The sequence below is a fragment of the Physeter macrocephalus genome, chromosome 14 (assembly GCF_002837175.3).
Source record: "Physeter macrocephalus isolate SW-GA chromosome 14, ASM283717v5, whole genome shotgun sequence".
NCBI lineage: Eukaryota > Metazoa > Chordata > Mammalia > Artiodactyla > Physeteridae > Physeter > Physeter macrocephalus.
In genome coordinates, this window is record NC_041227.1 from 112,267,480 (window position 1) to 112,284,979 (window position 17,500).

The following is a 17,500-nucleotide window of genomic DNA, read 5'->3' on the forward strand; positions in this document are numbered from 1 at the left end:
TCCCGGACCGGGGCACGAACCCGTGTCCCCTGCATCGGCAGGCGGACTCTCAACCACTGCGCCACCAGGGAAGCCCTGACTTTTTTATTATTAACCAGAAGCATTATATTACTTTGTAAATAAAAGACAACAAATACCATAGAAACCAACCAGCACATAGAAACAGATTGGAAGAAACAAGTCAGGGCAGGGAGAGTCCCACAGTTCACAGCAGCAGGTAGGCTGGGCAGGTGATGGGACTCTCAGCTGCCCCTCTGCCTGAATCTCCTGAAGTGAGGAAAACACCCACAAACCGAGAGAATGAAAAGCAGCAGCAACACACTAGGGAGAAGCCCCACAGATGGCAGCGAGGATTCTCAGCCGCTTGAACTTTGTGGTGTAGTGGCACCATAAGAGGCAATCCACCATCCCAACAAGTTACCTTAAATTCAAATCTCCAATCTTGTTCAGCCGCCCTGGGACTCTGCTTACCCACCCACCCTTGCAGTTCAAGCACCATAAGGTGGTTAATAGCCAGCATGTCTGTTTATAAGTCAGCATCTTTCTCAAGGGAGCCTTCTTGCTGATTCAAAGACCAAAGAAAAAAATTATCTGGCTACAATAGTGTCCCCCCATCCCCAGGAAGCAAACAAAACAGCTGAGGGAAAGTGGGGCTAGCAGGTGAAGGGTCTTTGGTAAACAGAACTGTCCCTGAAGAAATGGAGGCCCCTGTCCTCTCCTGCCTTCTAGTGGTCACCCAAGGTTTTCATCTGAATTGGCTTCTCTATGGACACCAGGATTCCATCAAGCAACGACAATAGTAACAACTGATACAGAGCTCTAATTCACAGAACATATTTTTTTATATTCTATCCTTGCAGAACAGATGGAATCATTATTATCACCCATTGTATAGATGAAGAAACTAGGCTCAGAGAGAGTTAAGCAAATCATCGATGGCCCTGCATTCACAAGTAACCCAGTAGTACTCTTCCTCCAATGCCACCCTCCCTTCCCAAAGCTGCCATCCTTTTTATAAAGCCAAATTGAATTTTTAGTTGGGTCTCCAATCCTAGAAGCCATTCTGAGGGTCTTCTAAGGGCCAAGTACTATTTAGTGGGTTCACAGTCTTGTCTCCCAGGAGCAAGTATTTCCTGGAGCAAGCAGCCAAGTTATTTTTGCCTGGTCCCTGTATTGTTAATCACAGAAACAGGGAAGTGTGTTGGGTTCAGTCTCACTCTTCATTGAAACCTCAGGTCTATTCAGGCTCAGTGGTGGCACTGGGCCTTCTGGGGGTACCAGGAGCTCTCAGCTGTCTTCTCCATACCACACAGGTGTGTGTAGGAGGCTCGTGAGGCTGCCTTCTGGACCACTTGCCTCAATACTTTCCTCAGTCATTAAACATGTTTTTTCCTTCTTTCAAAGTAATATGTGCAAATAGATTTTTTAAAAATAATAAAAAACTTACACAGGAGGATCCCCAAGTTTAGGAAACCAGAATCTTTTCTATTGGGCAGTAGGCCTGCCTGACCTTTGTCCTAGAGGGAGACATTATCTTTAGTATACTGGACAGTAAAGAAACCTGCCCTTTGGGAATTCCCTGGCAGTACAGTGGTTAGGACTCAGCGCTTTCACTGCCAGGGCCTTGGTTCGATCCCTGGTCAGGGAACTAAGATCCCACAAGCCACGTGGCATGGCCAAAAAAAAAAGAAAAAAGAAACCTGCTCTTTGCTCTGGAGAGAGACACTATCTCTAACTTTCAAGGTTGTTCACTATACAAATATTCTTGAACAAGTCCAGACAAAGACAGCCAATGCCTATGCTCCACTAACTGCATGCAAGAGACGCATATAGCATTAATCTCCCAACAATTAAAAAGGCCTACTAACTGATAGAGCTAGAACAATAAAAGAATTCCACTCTGGCAGGATATAAAGCTCTCACACTGTGCCTGCCCCAATCAACTCCCGGACCAGGTACCAGACAACTAGGGGCAGCCCTGACACCCCAGAGCCTAATGAAATGATACAAAGTAGCCAATCCTACACCTGCTTAGCCTGATTACCCTACCTTTCATACTTCCCATGAAAGGCTCTTGTCTACATTTTCCCCTCATTCCTTCTGCCTCCTGGCCGACCCTGGTGCCTCTCTGTGTGGCCCTGTGTGGCCTGCCATGTCCCCTTCCTCTTGGGAACTGTGAGTAACAAACCACCTTTTCAGCATCAGTTGTCTCCTGATCTGCTGGCCTCACCATACCTCAATGATAATAAAACCTAGATTTTAACATTTCATCTCTTACTATCAGATTGGAAAAGTTACAAAACTTGACAACACTGCTGGTGAGGCTGTGGGGAAACAAGTGCTCCCATGTGTGGCTGGTGGGAGTGCAAAATGGTTAAACATTCATGGAGGGAAACTTACTAGTATCTCCAGATACACTGTTTAGTGAAAAAAAAAAAAAGCACAGTAGAAAAGAATGTTTACACCACCTTTTCTGTAAGAAAGGAATAATAAGGAAATATACATGTATCTGTTTGATTTTTCAAAAAGAAACACAGGAAGGATAAGTCAGAAACTGAGGAGATATTTTCCTGCAGGGGATAGAAAGCATGGAAATGTCAAGTGACTCATCTCTAAACATAAATTTTTGTATAGTTTTGACTCTTAGAATCATGATAATGTTTTATATACTCAAAAAAATATCAGTAAGGATTGGGAAGAACCCTAAAATGCAACCACAAACAATCAACCCAATTGTATTTCAAGTAAGCAATTCTGGAACTACTTGGTCTGTGTAACTGTCAGGATGAGCGAATGAGTAAATATATTAAAGATGTTAGGAAAGCCAGATTTCCCACTGTTGGAGAAGAGAGCTATAAAATGGAACTGGAGAAAGCTAGGGAGAACCCTTTGGTTTTGAAATAGAATTGGAAGTATCATTATGAACTTGTGGTCTTAGACATATATACACAGAAATATGTACAGACAAATGTGTGTATGTGTGTTCCTAGTTCTGTCCACTAAAAGGGTCTAGAAGCATCCTTCTTGGCATCTGCATAGGAATGAGTACACCTATTCCCCACTGAAAGGAAATGTGGCTCCTTGGAGAAATGACAGAATCCAGGGCTGGGGCAGGGAAAGTACAAGTTGAGCACAGAACATCTTGATGTACCAGGAAGTAAGAAAGTGCTCATAAAATGATGGATATGTGAAAGGATTATAGGATATGGGAAACAGCTGTAAGCAGATACTGTACACAACTGAGTTAATCTGAGCATCAAAATAAATAATGGTAATAATGGATTATAACTCATTGAATAAAACAAGAATCCATGAGTCCACACTGATAATAATGAATGAATGAGGGACTTCCCTGGTGGAGCAGTGGTTAAGAATCCACCTGCCAATGCAGGGGACACGGCTTCAATCCCTGGTCCGGGAAGATCCCATATGCTGCAGAGCAACTAAGCCCGTGTGCCACAACTACTGAGCCTGTGCTCTAGAGCCCGTGAGCCACAACTACTGAGCCCACATGCCACAACTACTGAAGCCCAAGTGCCTAGAGCCTGTGCTCCACAACAAGAGGAGCCACTGCAATGAGAAGCCCGTGCACCGCATCAAAGAGCAGCCCCCGCTCGCCGGAAATAGAGAAAGCCCACGTGCAGCAACGAAGACCCAACGCAGCCAAAAAAAAAAAATATATATATATATATATATATATATAAAATAAATAGATAAATTTATTTTAAAAAATAATGAATGAATGAGAAGGAAAGCGCTTCCTTACAATAGAATACCAAATTAATGTAGAAAGAATAATGGAACCAGAGCATCACCATTTTGCAATCATCACAGTAACAATCGATTCAAGTCAAAATCTTCAGTGGATTCTGGAAACTAAAGAGTGAAGATTTGAAAAAGAAATAGGATATCTGGGGCTTCCCCGGTGGCACAGTGGTTGAGAATCTGCTTGCCAATGCAGGGGACATGGGTTCGATTCCTGGTCCAGGAAGATCCCACATGCCACAGAGCAACTAAGCCCGTGTGCCACAACTACTGAGCCTGTGCTCTAGAGCCCATGAGCCACAACTACTGAGCCCAAGTGCCGCAACTACTGAAGCCCACGCACCTAGAGCCCATACTCTGCAATGAGAAGCCACTGCAATGAGAAGCCCATGCACCACAACTAAGAGTAGCCCCCACTCGCTGCAACTAGAGAAAGCCTGCACGCAGCAGTGAAGACCCAACACAGACAAAAATAAATAAATAAAATAAATTTTTTTAAAAAAAGGATACCTGTACGGTTTCACAATATCTCCCCATAAGTTACATATTAATTACAAAGGGAAAAGGACACACTTTACAATGGGAAAACCTGGCGGATACCTCCTTTCACAAGTGATTAAAGTCACCATTCCCTAAGATGGAACAAACCAAGATGTGCCTCCCATTATAATGCACTAGGAAAGACATAGCACTTCCTTGCTATTCCTGCCAAAGCACATAATTTGATCCTAATCACAGTGAAACATTGGACAAACCCAAGTGAGGGACAAACAACAAAATTACTTGCTTGGACTTTTCAAAAATGTCAATGTCATGAAAAACAAAGAAAGGCTGAAGAACTTTTCTGGATCAAAGAAATTTATGAGACATGGAAATTAAGTACAATGCAGAATCCTGAATGGGATCCTGGGCTAGGGGAAAAAAGCTAAAGAGGATATTGTTGGGTTAATTGATAAAATTTGATTATGGACTGTGGTTTAGCTAAAGGCATAATATCAATGTAGATTTCCTGATCTTGATTCTCGTATCTTGGATATATAAGAGAATACCCTTGGTATTAGGAAATACAGCCTGAAATCTTTAGTGATAAAGGAGCATGTCTACAACTTACCCTCACACTTCCTGGGAAAAATGTGTGTGTGTGTGTGTGTGTGTGTGTGTGTGTGATATACACATGCGCGTGCATATATACCAAGGAAGAGAGAGAGAATATTAAAGCAAATATGACAAAATGTTAACCACTGGTAAAGGGCATATGTTCTTGCAACTTTTATGTAAATTTGAAACTATATCAAAATTAAAAGCTATAATCCGACCCCCACACAAAAGCTAATATGTAAACAGAAGGGCCCACGAATTGCCCAGCATAATGAATGAAAAAATACCCACGCCCAGGCCTATGTGGCTGCCTCCCAACAAGCATTTTGCTCTTACTTGTTAATGGGTCCTGATTTTTAACATTAGACTTTTTACACTAGAACACGTAATACTTTTATTTAAAGAATTTAAAAATAGAAGAATTCCCTGGTGGCCTAGTGGTTAGGATTCTGGGCTTTCACTGCTGTGGCCCGGGTTCAATCCCTGGTCAGGGAACTGAGATCCTGCAAGCTGCACGGTGCGGCCAAAAAAAAAAAAAAATTAAAGAAAAGAGAGGGTCCCCCAAAACAACAAGAAAAAGTGAGTATTGTGGAGAGAACACGTGCACAAGTGAACCAGTGAATGGGGAGTGGGCGAGTGAATGGACAGAGCAGGCTAGTGACGTGGGGACGGAAGAGGCTCCCTCTCAAAGCACAGGCACTTTCATCTCTGCCCTCGTGGCCCCATCCACCCAGGTGAGGGGTGCAGGGGGGCTCTGTTTATGGCTGACACACCCTGGTAACTGGGCTGGCCAAAGTACATTTTCTTCCCCTCCCTTAGGAGGTCAGGCCAGGCGGATCCGTGTTGCTTCCTCCTCTCTGCCTGGGTGGGGGCGGGGTCTCCTGCATTCTTGGCAGACGGGCACCAGGCATGCTGGGGAGGCTGCGTCAGGTTGGCAACCAGGTGGCCCACATCTAGCCCCGGCCTGTGCCCGGCTGCCCCTGTGACTATCAGGGAGCATTTCCCTGCCTTGGGCCTCTGTTTCCCCATTTGCACCTTAAGAAGTCTGGTCAAATCAGTGATTCTCAACTTTGGCCACATATCAAAATCAGCTGGGGAGGAATTCCCTGGTGGCGCAGTGGTTAAGAATCCGCCTGCCAATGCAGGGGACACGGGTTTGAGCCCTGGTCTGGGAAGATCCCACATGCCGTGGACCAACTAAGCCCGTGCACCACAACCAGTGAAGCCCGTGCGCCTCGAGCCTCAACGAAGAGTAGCCCCTGCGCAGCAACGAAGACCCAACGCAGAAATAAATAAATAAAATCGGCTGGTGACCTTTTAAAAATTCCAGGGCCCAGATTGCACCCCAGACCAACTAAGTAGGACTCGTCAGAGGGTAGGACCCAGGCGCCCGCAATTTTTAAGGCTTTGCAGGTGATTTCAATGCACAGCTAAGTTTGAGAACCTATGGGCTCTGATCTCTGAGGTTCCCTCTAGCCTTATGATGCTGAGGCCCACCTGATGCCCTGTCCTCTGACACTGGAGTGTTAAATGATAAGGGAGAGCCACCCCGAACATGAGTTCCTACCTTCAGCCCTTTGAGACAGCAGCCCTGCCCAGGACTTTGCCCAGCCCCACCCACCCTTCACTGAACCTCCTGCTCCAGCCCCTGCCTCCTCCATTTTGATATTTGGAATCAGGGATTCAGGATCCTTGCCAAGGCGGAGTCTCCCCAGGTACGGGCCCGGGTGTTCCTGCTTTCTTGTCACTCACAGATGCTGAGGAAGGGGCTGGGAGAAAGGGGAGTGAGAATTGGGGAGGAGGGGGAGTCTGTTCAATCCGAGATACTGTCTGGCTTTTCTTATCCCTTGAGGTAATAATATCTGCTAACCTTTTCCAAGGAGCGCTGTGCCACCAAAGGCCTCCCCTCCCAGGGGCCCTTGGGTAGGTTAGCCTGCACTGCTTCCCCACAGACACAGCCCGAGGAGAGAGGAGAGAGCCTTGAATTTCAGTCCCTTCCTTCACTTGCAGCATCCTGTGCAAATTAAATCATACAACACACCTGAGCCTTCGTTTGCCTATCTGTAAAATAGGCCGACCCTGCCCTATCTCACCAGCCAATGACAAGAACATATTATTGTTTCACTGCAGATAGATGCACTAAGGCTTTAGAACGTGCTTTTTATTTGATTGGGAGCTCAGCATAAATGCTAGAGGGGCTGCTGATCTGACAGACCGCAGAGCTGACCCATGGCTGAACCCCAACAGGACATGAGGGAGAAGCCTGCAGGTGAGTCTTTAATTCCTGTTTCCAACATGGTCCTCAAGGATAGGGGAGGGGCCCGAGGAAGGGAAGAGCAGGGTGCCCTCCCCAACTCTGCCAGGGGTGTAGTCAAGAGCAGAGCAAGTACATCAAGGGTCCTTTCAGCGGGAGGCAAGTATCAATAGCTATAATTAATAGCAGCCAGCAAATACTGGTGCTCACTACGTGCCAGGAGGGGTTGTACTTTCTGTTCACTTTCTCATTTCCTTCTTACAACCTGTGAGTTAGAGATTATTAATCCCATTTTCCAGATCAGAAAACAGGCTCAGAGAGATTAAGTAACTTGTGTAAGGTGTCACTGCTACTCAACAGCATAGGAAAAACAGATCCAAATCTGCCTGACTTCAAAGAGCATGCCTTCTGACCTCTAAGAGACCCTGTCCATCCACAGGGCATCATAACCTGACAGATTCATCAGAGAATTAAATGCTTTTACACGTGGTAGGTCAAGCTGGGGGACATCTCATGCTCTGTGTGGGGTGAGTAGTGAAGGGGTGGGGAGGGCATCATTCCAGTTCAGCTATCTGGGGGGCTGAGGCTCAGTTGCTGCAAGGCCATCTTCCAGCCCAGGGAAGAGCTCCCTCCACAGCCCAGAGTGGAAGGGCACGGACTAGACTGCAGATCCCTGCCCCAGGGGTAGGGACATTATTTCTGTCCTGAGAGAGGGCTGCGCTGGGCGAGAGCATCTCATTTCTGGGGGAAGCATTTAGCAGTGTGGAAAAAGCACGGTTTAAGCCCTAAGCAGGACTGGCTTCATGGGCCTGAGATCAGAGCAGTTGTGCAGGGTCCTACATGAAGGCCTCACACTTGGGATTAAGTGCTCTGTGGTCACTGGCTAGAAAATTTTAATATTTAGTTTGTTCTGTAAGTGAAATCAGATGGGACAATGGAGCATGTGCTGGGGGACTGGGAGCTGGGACCTGTGGCTCGAATGTGTGGTCTCACTCTCAGCCCATCGTGCTCTAACCTCTACCACTCCCTCATTCTTCTGTTACCTTCGGCCCCTGGCAGCGACTCAAGCAAGAGGCGGGCAAGGAAGGTCATGCTCTGAGGTCCACTGAGCAAGGAAGAGGCAGGGACTGGGGTCCCTCGGCCGCTCCCATCCAGATACCAGTGTTCAGGTGGGGAGGGTGCAATTCCCTGGGTAGCCATTTTGCACTGGGCCCCACTTAATTAGTAGGTCACATCCAGGTGCTGCCATTTCCTAATGGAGCAAACTCCAGCAAGTTACTTCACCTTTCAGCACCAGTTTTCTTCTCTGAAAATGGGAATAATGGCTACACCCCATAGGAGTCTTGTGAGGACAATGAGGTTTCTGGTCCCCGCCCCCAAAATGCAAGTCTGATTATGACAGCCTCCTCCTGAACACTGTCTAATGGCTTGGCATTGTTCTAGAATAAGGGCCTTTCACCCATACCAGTACTGTCCAATTACAATGTTATGTAAGCCACATATGTAATTAATATTTTTCTAGTAGCCACATTTAAAAGACAGGTGAAATTAATTTTAATATATTTACTTCACCCAATATATCAAAACTATTATTTCAACACATAACCAATATTAAAAATTAATGAATTTTACATTTTTTTCTAAGTCTCTGAAATCCAGTGTGTATTTTACACTTAAGAGTGTATCCCGTTTCACGTGACTAGTGGCTACAGACTGGGTAGCAGAGGTCAGTAGATAATCCCACAATCTGGTACACACGGTCCCTCCCTGCCCTCTGCCCTGCAGCCATGCTGAATGGCTTTTCTTCCTTCTAAAGAGCCACTGCCTCCCCGCACAGGGCCTTCTGTTGTTCCAGGGCCCTGGAAAGCTCTTCTCCCTCTCTACCCTATGGATCTACTTAAGCCTGCTCATCCTTCAGATGTCAGATCAACACTTGCCCCTCAGGGAGATCTTTCTTAACTCCTTTCCAGGCTTTCACACTTTGGTGTGTCTTGCCCTTGCCATGCCCACAACTGTAATTTCACATTTACTTGAGGTCACTTGATTAATATCTATCTCTCCTGCTAACTTGTAAACGCCAGGACAGACACCACTTTGGGTTTTTGTTGTTTGAATCATCATTTCCCCAGGGCTTAGCACAGTGCCCAGCAGAGCAGACTTAGAAGGATATTCTAAGTTATGTAAAAGGCCTGGCACCTGGGAAGTACTCTGTAATGTTGCCTCCTTTCCCTTCCCTCAGGTTGAGAAAACTTCTCCTTATAAAGGGACTCTTCTAACTGTATAACTCTGCTAGAGAACTGGAGACACAAAGCTCTCAGTGCCGAATATATTTAAGAAGAAACGAGTTAAGCGCACAGATATTTCTTCTCAGATTACATACCATTCAAAAATACTGTCTCAGTTCCTTTTTATGATTTAAACGGTGATTAAGGAAAATTACTCTTCAGGTCTGAATATAACTACTGCCCTTTCCGCGGCATATTTTCCTGTGAGGAGGAGGAGCCGCAGAGCAGGAAGTGGAGATGGGGCTCTGCTGCCCCTCCCCTAACTGGCAGATCTGGAGAGCTAAATGCTGCGCTACTGCTTTCTCAACTCTTCTTCTCCAATTCTTTCAGGTGAATATACACAAGGAGGTGCAAATCAACAGTTGCCAACTGACCCAGGTGATAATGCCAAATCTGATGACACCTGCCTAGGTGAGGACTCAGCCCCCAGACCATGTTGCAAAGCCAAACTCACCATTTGGCTCCCTCCACCTTCAGTCGAAACTGCTCCTTCTTACAACAGTTAAGTTTTAAGACTCAACTCAATACCACTGTCCCAGAAGATTATAGAATTATCCCATTTCTCGGCCTACCTCTCACCTTAAAGTCCCAGGTGGTGCGGTCGACAGAATGATTTACACTCTTAAGAATACAGAGCCCCAGGGCTACACGTTTCCTTGAAGCTTTACAAATAGTCAACAAGGCACAAACAACGCCTATGTATTGCCAAGGGTGATGCATATCACCCACTGCATATTTTAAATCCTAGCCTGGCTTCAAACTGCAAGCCTTTTGGTGGGTATGATGGGGTATACACCCCAAAGCTTGCCCAGCATTCCAATAAAAGCTTCAGATAATTAAAAGTTTATATTTGCCTATAAAAGCTCCAGATCTACGTATTATTCAGTTCTTTTGCTGTAATAATTGATAATGTTGAAAGGCTTTAAAATGAGTGTTTTGTTTCTTTTACGAATAAATTTGTGGGTGATCCAGAGCTGGTGCTTAAAGTCAGAATTCAGAGCCACAAAGAAAATGACTTCATTGAAGTTGAACTGGATAGACAAGAGCTGAGTTACCAAAATCTACTAAAAGTGAGCTGCTGTGAACTGGGGATTAACCCAGAGCAAGTGGAAAAAATCAGAAAGCTACCAAACACACTACTCAGAAAGGTAGGGTTTACAAGTTTCTAAACAGAGACTGGGCTCTAGGTGGGTAAAATTATGTTCTGTGAAGCCAATCACTAGCTTCTGCATTACTAATATGAAAGCAAAATCCAAGACACTGGAAATTCTGGCTGCAGGACAGCCAAACATGGTAACTAGGTTATTTTCAATCTGGTGCTTCTACAGATTTGCATACCTAATTCATCAACCCTTTTAAAATTGTCTGAATTACAACTAACACCCACATTTAAGACCCTAGAGTTCAATATGGCCAGCCTCCAATCTCTACAAAACTGGTCCCCAGGACAGAAAATACAAACCCACTCTTATCTGCTTAGCAACAGCCAGCCTTTGCAATCTCAGGAAACAAAATTTGGGGCATTTTTATATATTTTCCTGATTCAAAATACAAATCTCACTTTTTAACTTCAGAGGAAAATTCTCATTTCTTTGGGCATTATTTTTTTTTAAAAAGCAATTTTCAAAATGCCTTTAGCAGTTCTTATTGGTGCCTTGGCTAACAGTATATTCTTTGTAAACTAAAAGTAGTGGGATGATCATACTTTATAGTTTTTTTTAAAAAATGCCCTGGCCTAAAGTTTTTTCTTGGGCCTAAAGTTTTTCTTCAAATTGGGACGTTATTCCCTTTGGAAACCTGCAACATGGACTGGGGAGAAAAAAAAAAAAGACATGCACACAGAAAAAACAATTCTAAACTGCTGACTTAGATTACCATGAATAGACAGAGAGAAAACAATGTTTGGCCAATATTATTAAGCCTTTGTATCTTAACTTCACATGTATTTATGAACCATTATATAATTTCTTTTCCATATTAAGGACAAAGACATTCTAAGACTACGGGACTTTCAAGAAGTAGAACTCATTTTAATGAAAAATGGAAGCTCTGAACTGATAGAACACATACCATCTCTGTTAGAGAAGCCCTGCTACAACAGCAATGCTGCAAAAATGACATATTAAGAAATCCCAGAAACAAAAAACTGGAATTAGTATTTTGTAAATAATGAAGCCTGGATGTATGTATCAGTTTGCTAACTTCATATGTGTACTTATTACATTTCCTTGTTTGCAACTTCTCTGGGCTGGGAGAAGAGTACGTTCAAAATGCTTTGACAAACAGAAGTATAAAAAAAAATTTTAAGTATGATACTTATCAACGCAAGTTTAGTTTGTAAAGTTGTACCCCAATCCTGATCAGGCATAGGTATGCACTCCTGAGATTCAGTCAGGACAAATGGCCAGGGTCTGTTCACATAAACTCCATTAAGGGCAGGGTGAGCTGATGAGCTGGGAAAGCCAGGACCCCACTTGCCACACTGGTTCAAATAGCCCAGTTTCTAAAACCATCTCTTACCGTCATTTCCCTTTTACACACTTTTTAACTTACCTATGACTTAACACAAGTAAGTAACCATCTTTGAGGGTACTTTTAACATACAACTTGCAGAAAAGCCAAGGCACAGCATACAGCACTGAACTCTATTAAACAGGTGAAAAAATAAAACCAAGTTGGTGCCCTCACTAACTAGCTCCAAGATGGGTTATGATCACATCCCATGCTAGGTTCTTCCCTACCACACCACACAGAATCCTTCTGGGTCAGCTTGCTGACTTCTAGTTAATAGCTGCTTGTTACCTTGGAAGCACTCATGCCTGACTCCATTTACCAACTTCCAACAGGACACACCACACTGCCACTTCTTTACACACCCATGTGAAATGATCTCTAATCCTCATGGAACTGAGACGTTAAGACTAATCCTTAATTACCAGAGACCTCCTGGGCAAGCACAATGTCTTGTCTCCTCCAGCACATGAAATAGGCCACGGTCCTCTCACCTCCAAATTCTTAATAGGTCACCTTTGCTAAAGGGTGAAGGGACACTGAGGCATTACATCAACACTTATTGCAACCAATGCCAAAAAAGTGGAAAATGTTCTGATTAGGGCAGGTGAAGTACGTACCATTTTATTCATGAAATGAGTGAATGAGACCTGAATCTGCAATTTAGTGTCCACGGGATTATGGTAGGAGCACCTCAGCGCTGAATGTAAGCCCGGCATCTAAGTCACATTTTTAAGATAGCATGGCCCGTAATGAAAGCCAATTCCACCCAGAGCTCAGTGTTCCATTGCCAGGACTGTGACAGGGGATGACAGCGGGTCAATCCCCATGTGTCACCTCCCTAAGTTATTTTCAGTTTTTTCTTAAATAAGGTAAATGTAGGGAGGGACTTCGGGTTGGTTAATGGCTCAAAATTACCGTTTGTGGAAAAGTGAGATTTTAGGTGGTTTTTAAGTGAACACGGTAGAATAAATTTATTTGAAAAAAACTACTGTTGGGAGGAAAGCTTACAATAGCAGAACCTGCACAGTGTTGCCTAGTGGTTAAGTACAATAAGATCAATAGGGCAGCAACTTAATTACCACAGGTTGATAAGCAAATTCAAAACACGTACCCATTCCAAGTTAATACAGCCTGCACCAAAAACATACTTATTTTCTATAACCAACATAGTTTTAAGACTGCAGATTAATCATAAAAATTTGAAGCTTCAAGAGTAATTTTTATTTTTTTAATTTTTGGCATGCAGGATCTTAGTTCCCTGACTAGGGATCGAGTCTGCGCCCCCTCAAGTGGAAGCGTGGAGTCTTAACCACCAGACCACCAGGGAAGTCCCAAGAGTAATTTTTATTATGTATTTCATGCATTGATTGTAAAACTAATTTCTAAGGTGCAATTCCCCTGAGAGGTTGTTTTTTTTTTCTGGTACCTGAAATAAATCAGGTACCAGAATGCTGTCCTAAAGAGTTCCACAACATATTTAGGAATGGTCTAGAATTCTTAGTTGTTCATAATGTATGTTCATTGAGAATGGAGTGACCTGTGGTGTGTGGTTGGAGGTAAGAGGGCCACTGCTAACTGATGCGGGGACTTTTAGCTACATGAATTTTATGCACCCGTAGTGCCTTTAAAGTTTCAACCACCTTCCCCTTAAAGAGCAAACATTATTTAAACACTTCATGGTATTCCTATTAAGAGTAGAACAAGGACAAGAGCAGCCCCTCTGAGGTGACAATGTTAACTTGAACAAAGGGAAGGATGTGCTGACAGGTCAGGAGAATAGCTCTTCTCACCTCAGCAGTTTCCCTTCCTGGACTGGCATAAATCTGACAGAAAAGCTTTCTCGGAAGCTGCTTACACAGCAGAAGCAGCATCAGCTCCCTGGCGGATATCCAAATGAAAATAACATCAAGATAAAAATAATGTATCACAAAGAAAACATACATTTAGGCCCTGTTTCTAGCTTTCAAAGACTACAATTAAGACCCTAAATCTGGCACTCGAGAAACAGTACCCTTTACATCTGCTACTCACTGAAGATTTCATGAAACACATTGTTTACGTATGTTTTACTACTTACTACCTTCACCAAGACCTTTTCCCATTTTTAATTTAAATTTTATTAAGAAATATCATACATACAAAAGCACATACACATACAGTTTAAAAAAGAAACCACCCACCCAGCTTCAGCAATCACCACCAGTTCCTCTGAAGGCTCCTCCTTGCCCTTCATGATCTCCCTCCATCCCTCCAATGTACTGAATTGTGTTAATCATTTCCTTGCTTTCCATTTACCATATATTTAACGGCCTGGTTTTGACCTTCACAGAAACGGAACCACAGTGGATGTATTCTTCTGCAACTTGCTTTTCTGACCACTGAGACGACTCCTTGTTCACACGTGCAGCTGTAGTTCAGTCTGACTTCTGTGTAATTCCTCTATAGGAATATACCACAATATTTATCCAGTGGACTGTTGGACGTTTGAAGTCTTTCCAGTTTGTTTTCGTTTCCTTTTCTTCCTATTACAAACGATGCGGTTATGACATTTTTACATCCATCCCCTGGCACACAGGTATAAGAGTTTCTCTAGGGTATGTATCTAGGGGTGGAATAGCCACAAGAAGTTATGGCACAGTTATGCCAAACTGTTTTCGAAAGCTGTCGTTCCTAAACATTTTTAAAGCTGTTGACAACTGATTTGGGATGGCTGAGGGGAAGAAACAGATCAACTGTGAAACTCTCAAACTGCATTTTTAAACTAGAAAACTAAAAAATCTAATACAACAATGAAAAATACATTTACTTCTCTTTTACTTGAAATGTACTTTTGAAAACTGCTTGTTTAAACTTAAAATTCCTGTCTCCTATGTCTCAAATGTCTCTAAATATACTGAGTGAGAACAGCAAGATTCAGAACGTACGTTATACTATCATATATCCTAAAAGATTCATACATAAATGCTTACATCCCTCACCCCCACCTCCCCACAAAAACCACTTGGAAAAACAATTCTTAACACTAGTAGCTCCTGTAGAGGAGGAAGAGAGGGACAGGAGTAGAAGAGAGACAGATCACTAAACACTTCTGTTGTTTTTCTGAACCATATACAAGCATTAAAATTGTCACACAAAATTCTTAAAAAGCAGTCACCTGGGGTTCTTTCATAAACTAAAAATCAGTCCAAACTCAAACCTGAAAACCAACCCTGAATGAAGTCCCATCCCACAGAAAATATACACAATTCTCAAGTATTTTTTTTTGTTTCATGCACATTTAGAATGTTTAAAAACATTCACACAGCTCATCTACAATGCATTTTTAAAAGCGAAGAATGTACACAACAAGCTCAAAAAACTTTCACCCTAAATTTTTCAGTTTTAACATCTCTAGAAACTTTTAATCAGGTAGCTGAACTCAACCTACATACAGTCAAAGTGTTTGCAGACCTTAAAAATAGGGCTGGTTATCCTCTGTGACACTAACTATATTGAAGAAACCAGACAGATCACCTGCAGGTGAGTAATGCTATAATAAGGAAAGAAGGTAAACGTCTCTAGGCTAGCAATATCATTAGCTCAAGAAAGCAAGAAAGGTGTTTTAATTTAAACTGAAAAATTACTGTATTATGATCTGTTTGAAGAAAAAATGTCTTAACAAAAAGGGTGATGATAGTGTCTCTACACTGCAGAAGGGAGGATGCCAGAACAGCAGACTCAATTACCAGGTCCCCTTGAGAGGCACAATGGAAAAGTAAGCTACCAGACCAGTACTACAAGTTGGCCAACTAAAAGTTCATCCAATTTATTTTAATTAATAAACTGTTCTTTATCTTTTAGTGATACATGCAGAAATATTTACAAATTAAATGTCTGAGACTTACTTGAAAATGACAGGGGACACACACAGAGAGTAAGAATGGCCACTGAGTGATGGACTTCAATAAAAGTTAACTACACTTTCCTACTTTTGTGTCTTAAATTTTCCAAAACTAAAAAACCCTGATTGCTGATTCCAATCTTAACAAGTAATCTTCTGGTTAATAAAAATTGGCTCCCCTTAAAGGCTTTTCAAAGAGATGCATTAAGCCAACTGACAACTTTTTGGTCTACATGACAGAAATGTGTATTTCTTAGTGTAAATTAGCACATGGCCTCTATATTGGATTCTGTGAATTTGTTTAGTAAGAATAATTTCCTCTTGAGCCTGATAATTTTGGGTGTTGGGTGTGACCCAATTTCTAGATCTCCACAACTAAGGCCAGACCTTAGTCATAGACACCTCAAGGGACCAGGCCTCCCCCTCAAATCCTACATTAACTTCAACAGTGATCCATACAGATGAAGATGATGAAGACTTCATGAACTTGTTTAGTGTACTTCATTAAAATAAGTTAGCTACTGATTCTACATGAGGCAGAACAGAACAAAGCTGGCACTTTAATACCCTCATGATTTAATACCTTAATGACTAAGTACCTTAATACTTAAGTAAATTTCTTCTGTTTTTAATAGTAATAGAATATGAATAGAATAGAATAAACTAACACTTTATGACCTTTATTCCTACAACCACAATCTTGTCAAACTACACAAAGCAGTGCTTTGGGAGGTGGTCGACTTTGTGTTAGACTGTTTCCCATCTTACATTAATCCTCACATGAATCATCTCTGACAAATTCAGAGATAACCCATCCATCTACTGCTGCATCTCCAGGATTAGCTAGGTAAGCCAGGAATGCTCCGTCCCCATAGCATTATCTCATACAAAGCCTCTGAAGTTGCAGCTTCATTATTTTCAAAGCTTGGTGGAGGGTATTTTAGCAAATTCTGTAGCCTATTATTATGCCTATTAGAATGAATACAGTGGCATAAACAGTAAGGCAGTAAACCACAAGGCAGAGACCTAGATTCCACGTGCTAGTTTCTCCACCAACATGGAGCCGTTAAGTCACTGGGTGAGTCATGTAACACACTAACTCAAGTTTCCCCACCTATAAACTGATGACAATATCTGAAAATTATAAAGCACAGAGAACTTCCATGGTATATGTAGCTGGAGCTAATATTTTTACACAGTCACAAGCTGGCTATAGGTAGAAATGTGCTGCCAAATCTGCTGTACACGATCCCCCCACATCCCCATTACCTTAAGCATCAGTTTTTTAAAAAAAATTCCTTGTTATATGTACCATACACCCCATACATAGAAATAAATACATTTATAATCCAACAAGACCAGGTTAAAAAAATCTTGATACAGGATTTTAAGACCAAAACCTAGTTAAAAGTTCTTGAAATGCTCTTCTACATCATTATTTCATAGCTGGAGGATGATAGTGTTTGTCAGAAGGACATTTTGAATTTTCTACTACTAAAGAAATCTCTCAGGGATGTAAAAATATATTCTAGTTCACTGTATATCTTTGTTATTAAAAGCATAATTCAAATGTATTCATAACTACCCCAAATTGAAGCACCATTATTTAAAACATTTAAACTGTGGAAATTCTATAAAAATTAGTCTTAAACAGAACAAATCAGATAAAACTGTACACCAACATCTCTAATAACAGCGTATCTC

General features: G+C 42.4%; 1 protein-coding gene across 2 annotated transcripts; it reads left to right on the top strand.

Moving 5' to 3' along the window:
• Positions 1–7,092: 7,092 nt before the first annotated feature.
• ANKRD40CL (ANKRD40 C-terminal like) lies at positions 7,093–11,528 on the top strand. 2 transcript variants are annotated; one of them, XM_055090101.1, is made up of 4 exons: positions 7,093–7,132; positions 9,733–9,813; positions 10,390–10,550; positions 11,385–11,528. In XM_055090101.1, the coding sequence occupies exons 1-4, from the start codon at positions 7,093–7,095 to the stop codon at positions 11,526–11,528; spliced, it is 426 nt and encodes a 141-aa protein (XP_054946076.1). The 2 variants fall into 2 exon arrangements, with proteins under 2 accessions (XP_054946076.1, XP_023985802.1); XM_024130034.1 differs by lacking the exon at positions 9,733–9,813.
• Positions 11,529–17,500: the final 5,972 nt, after the last annotated feature.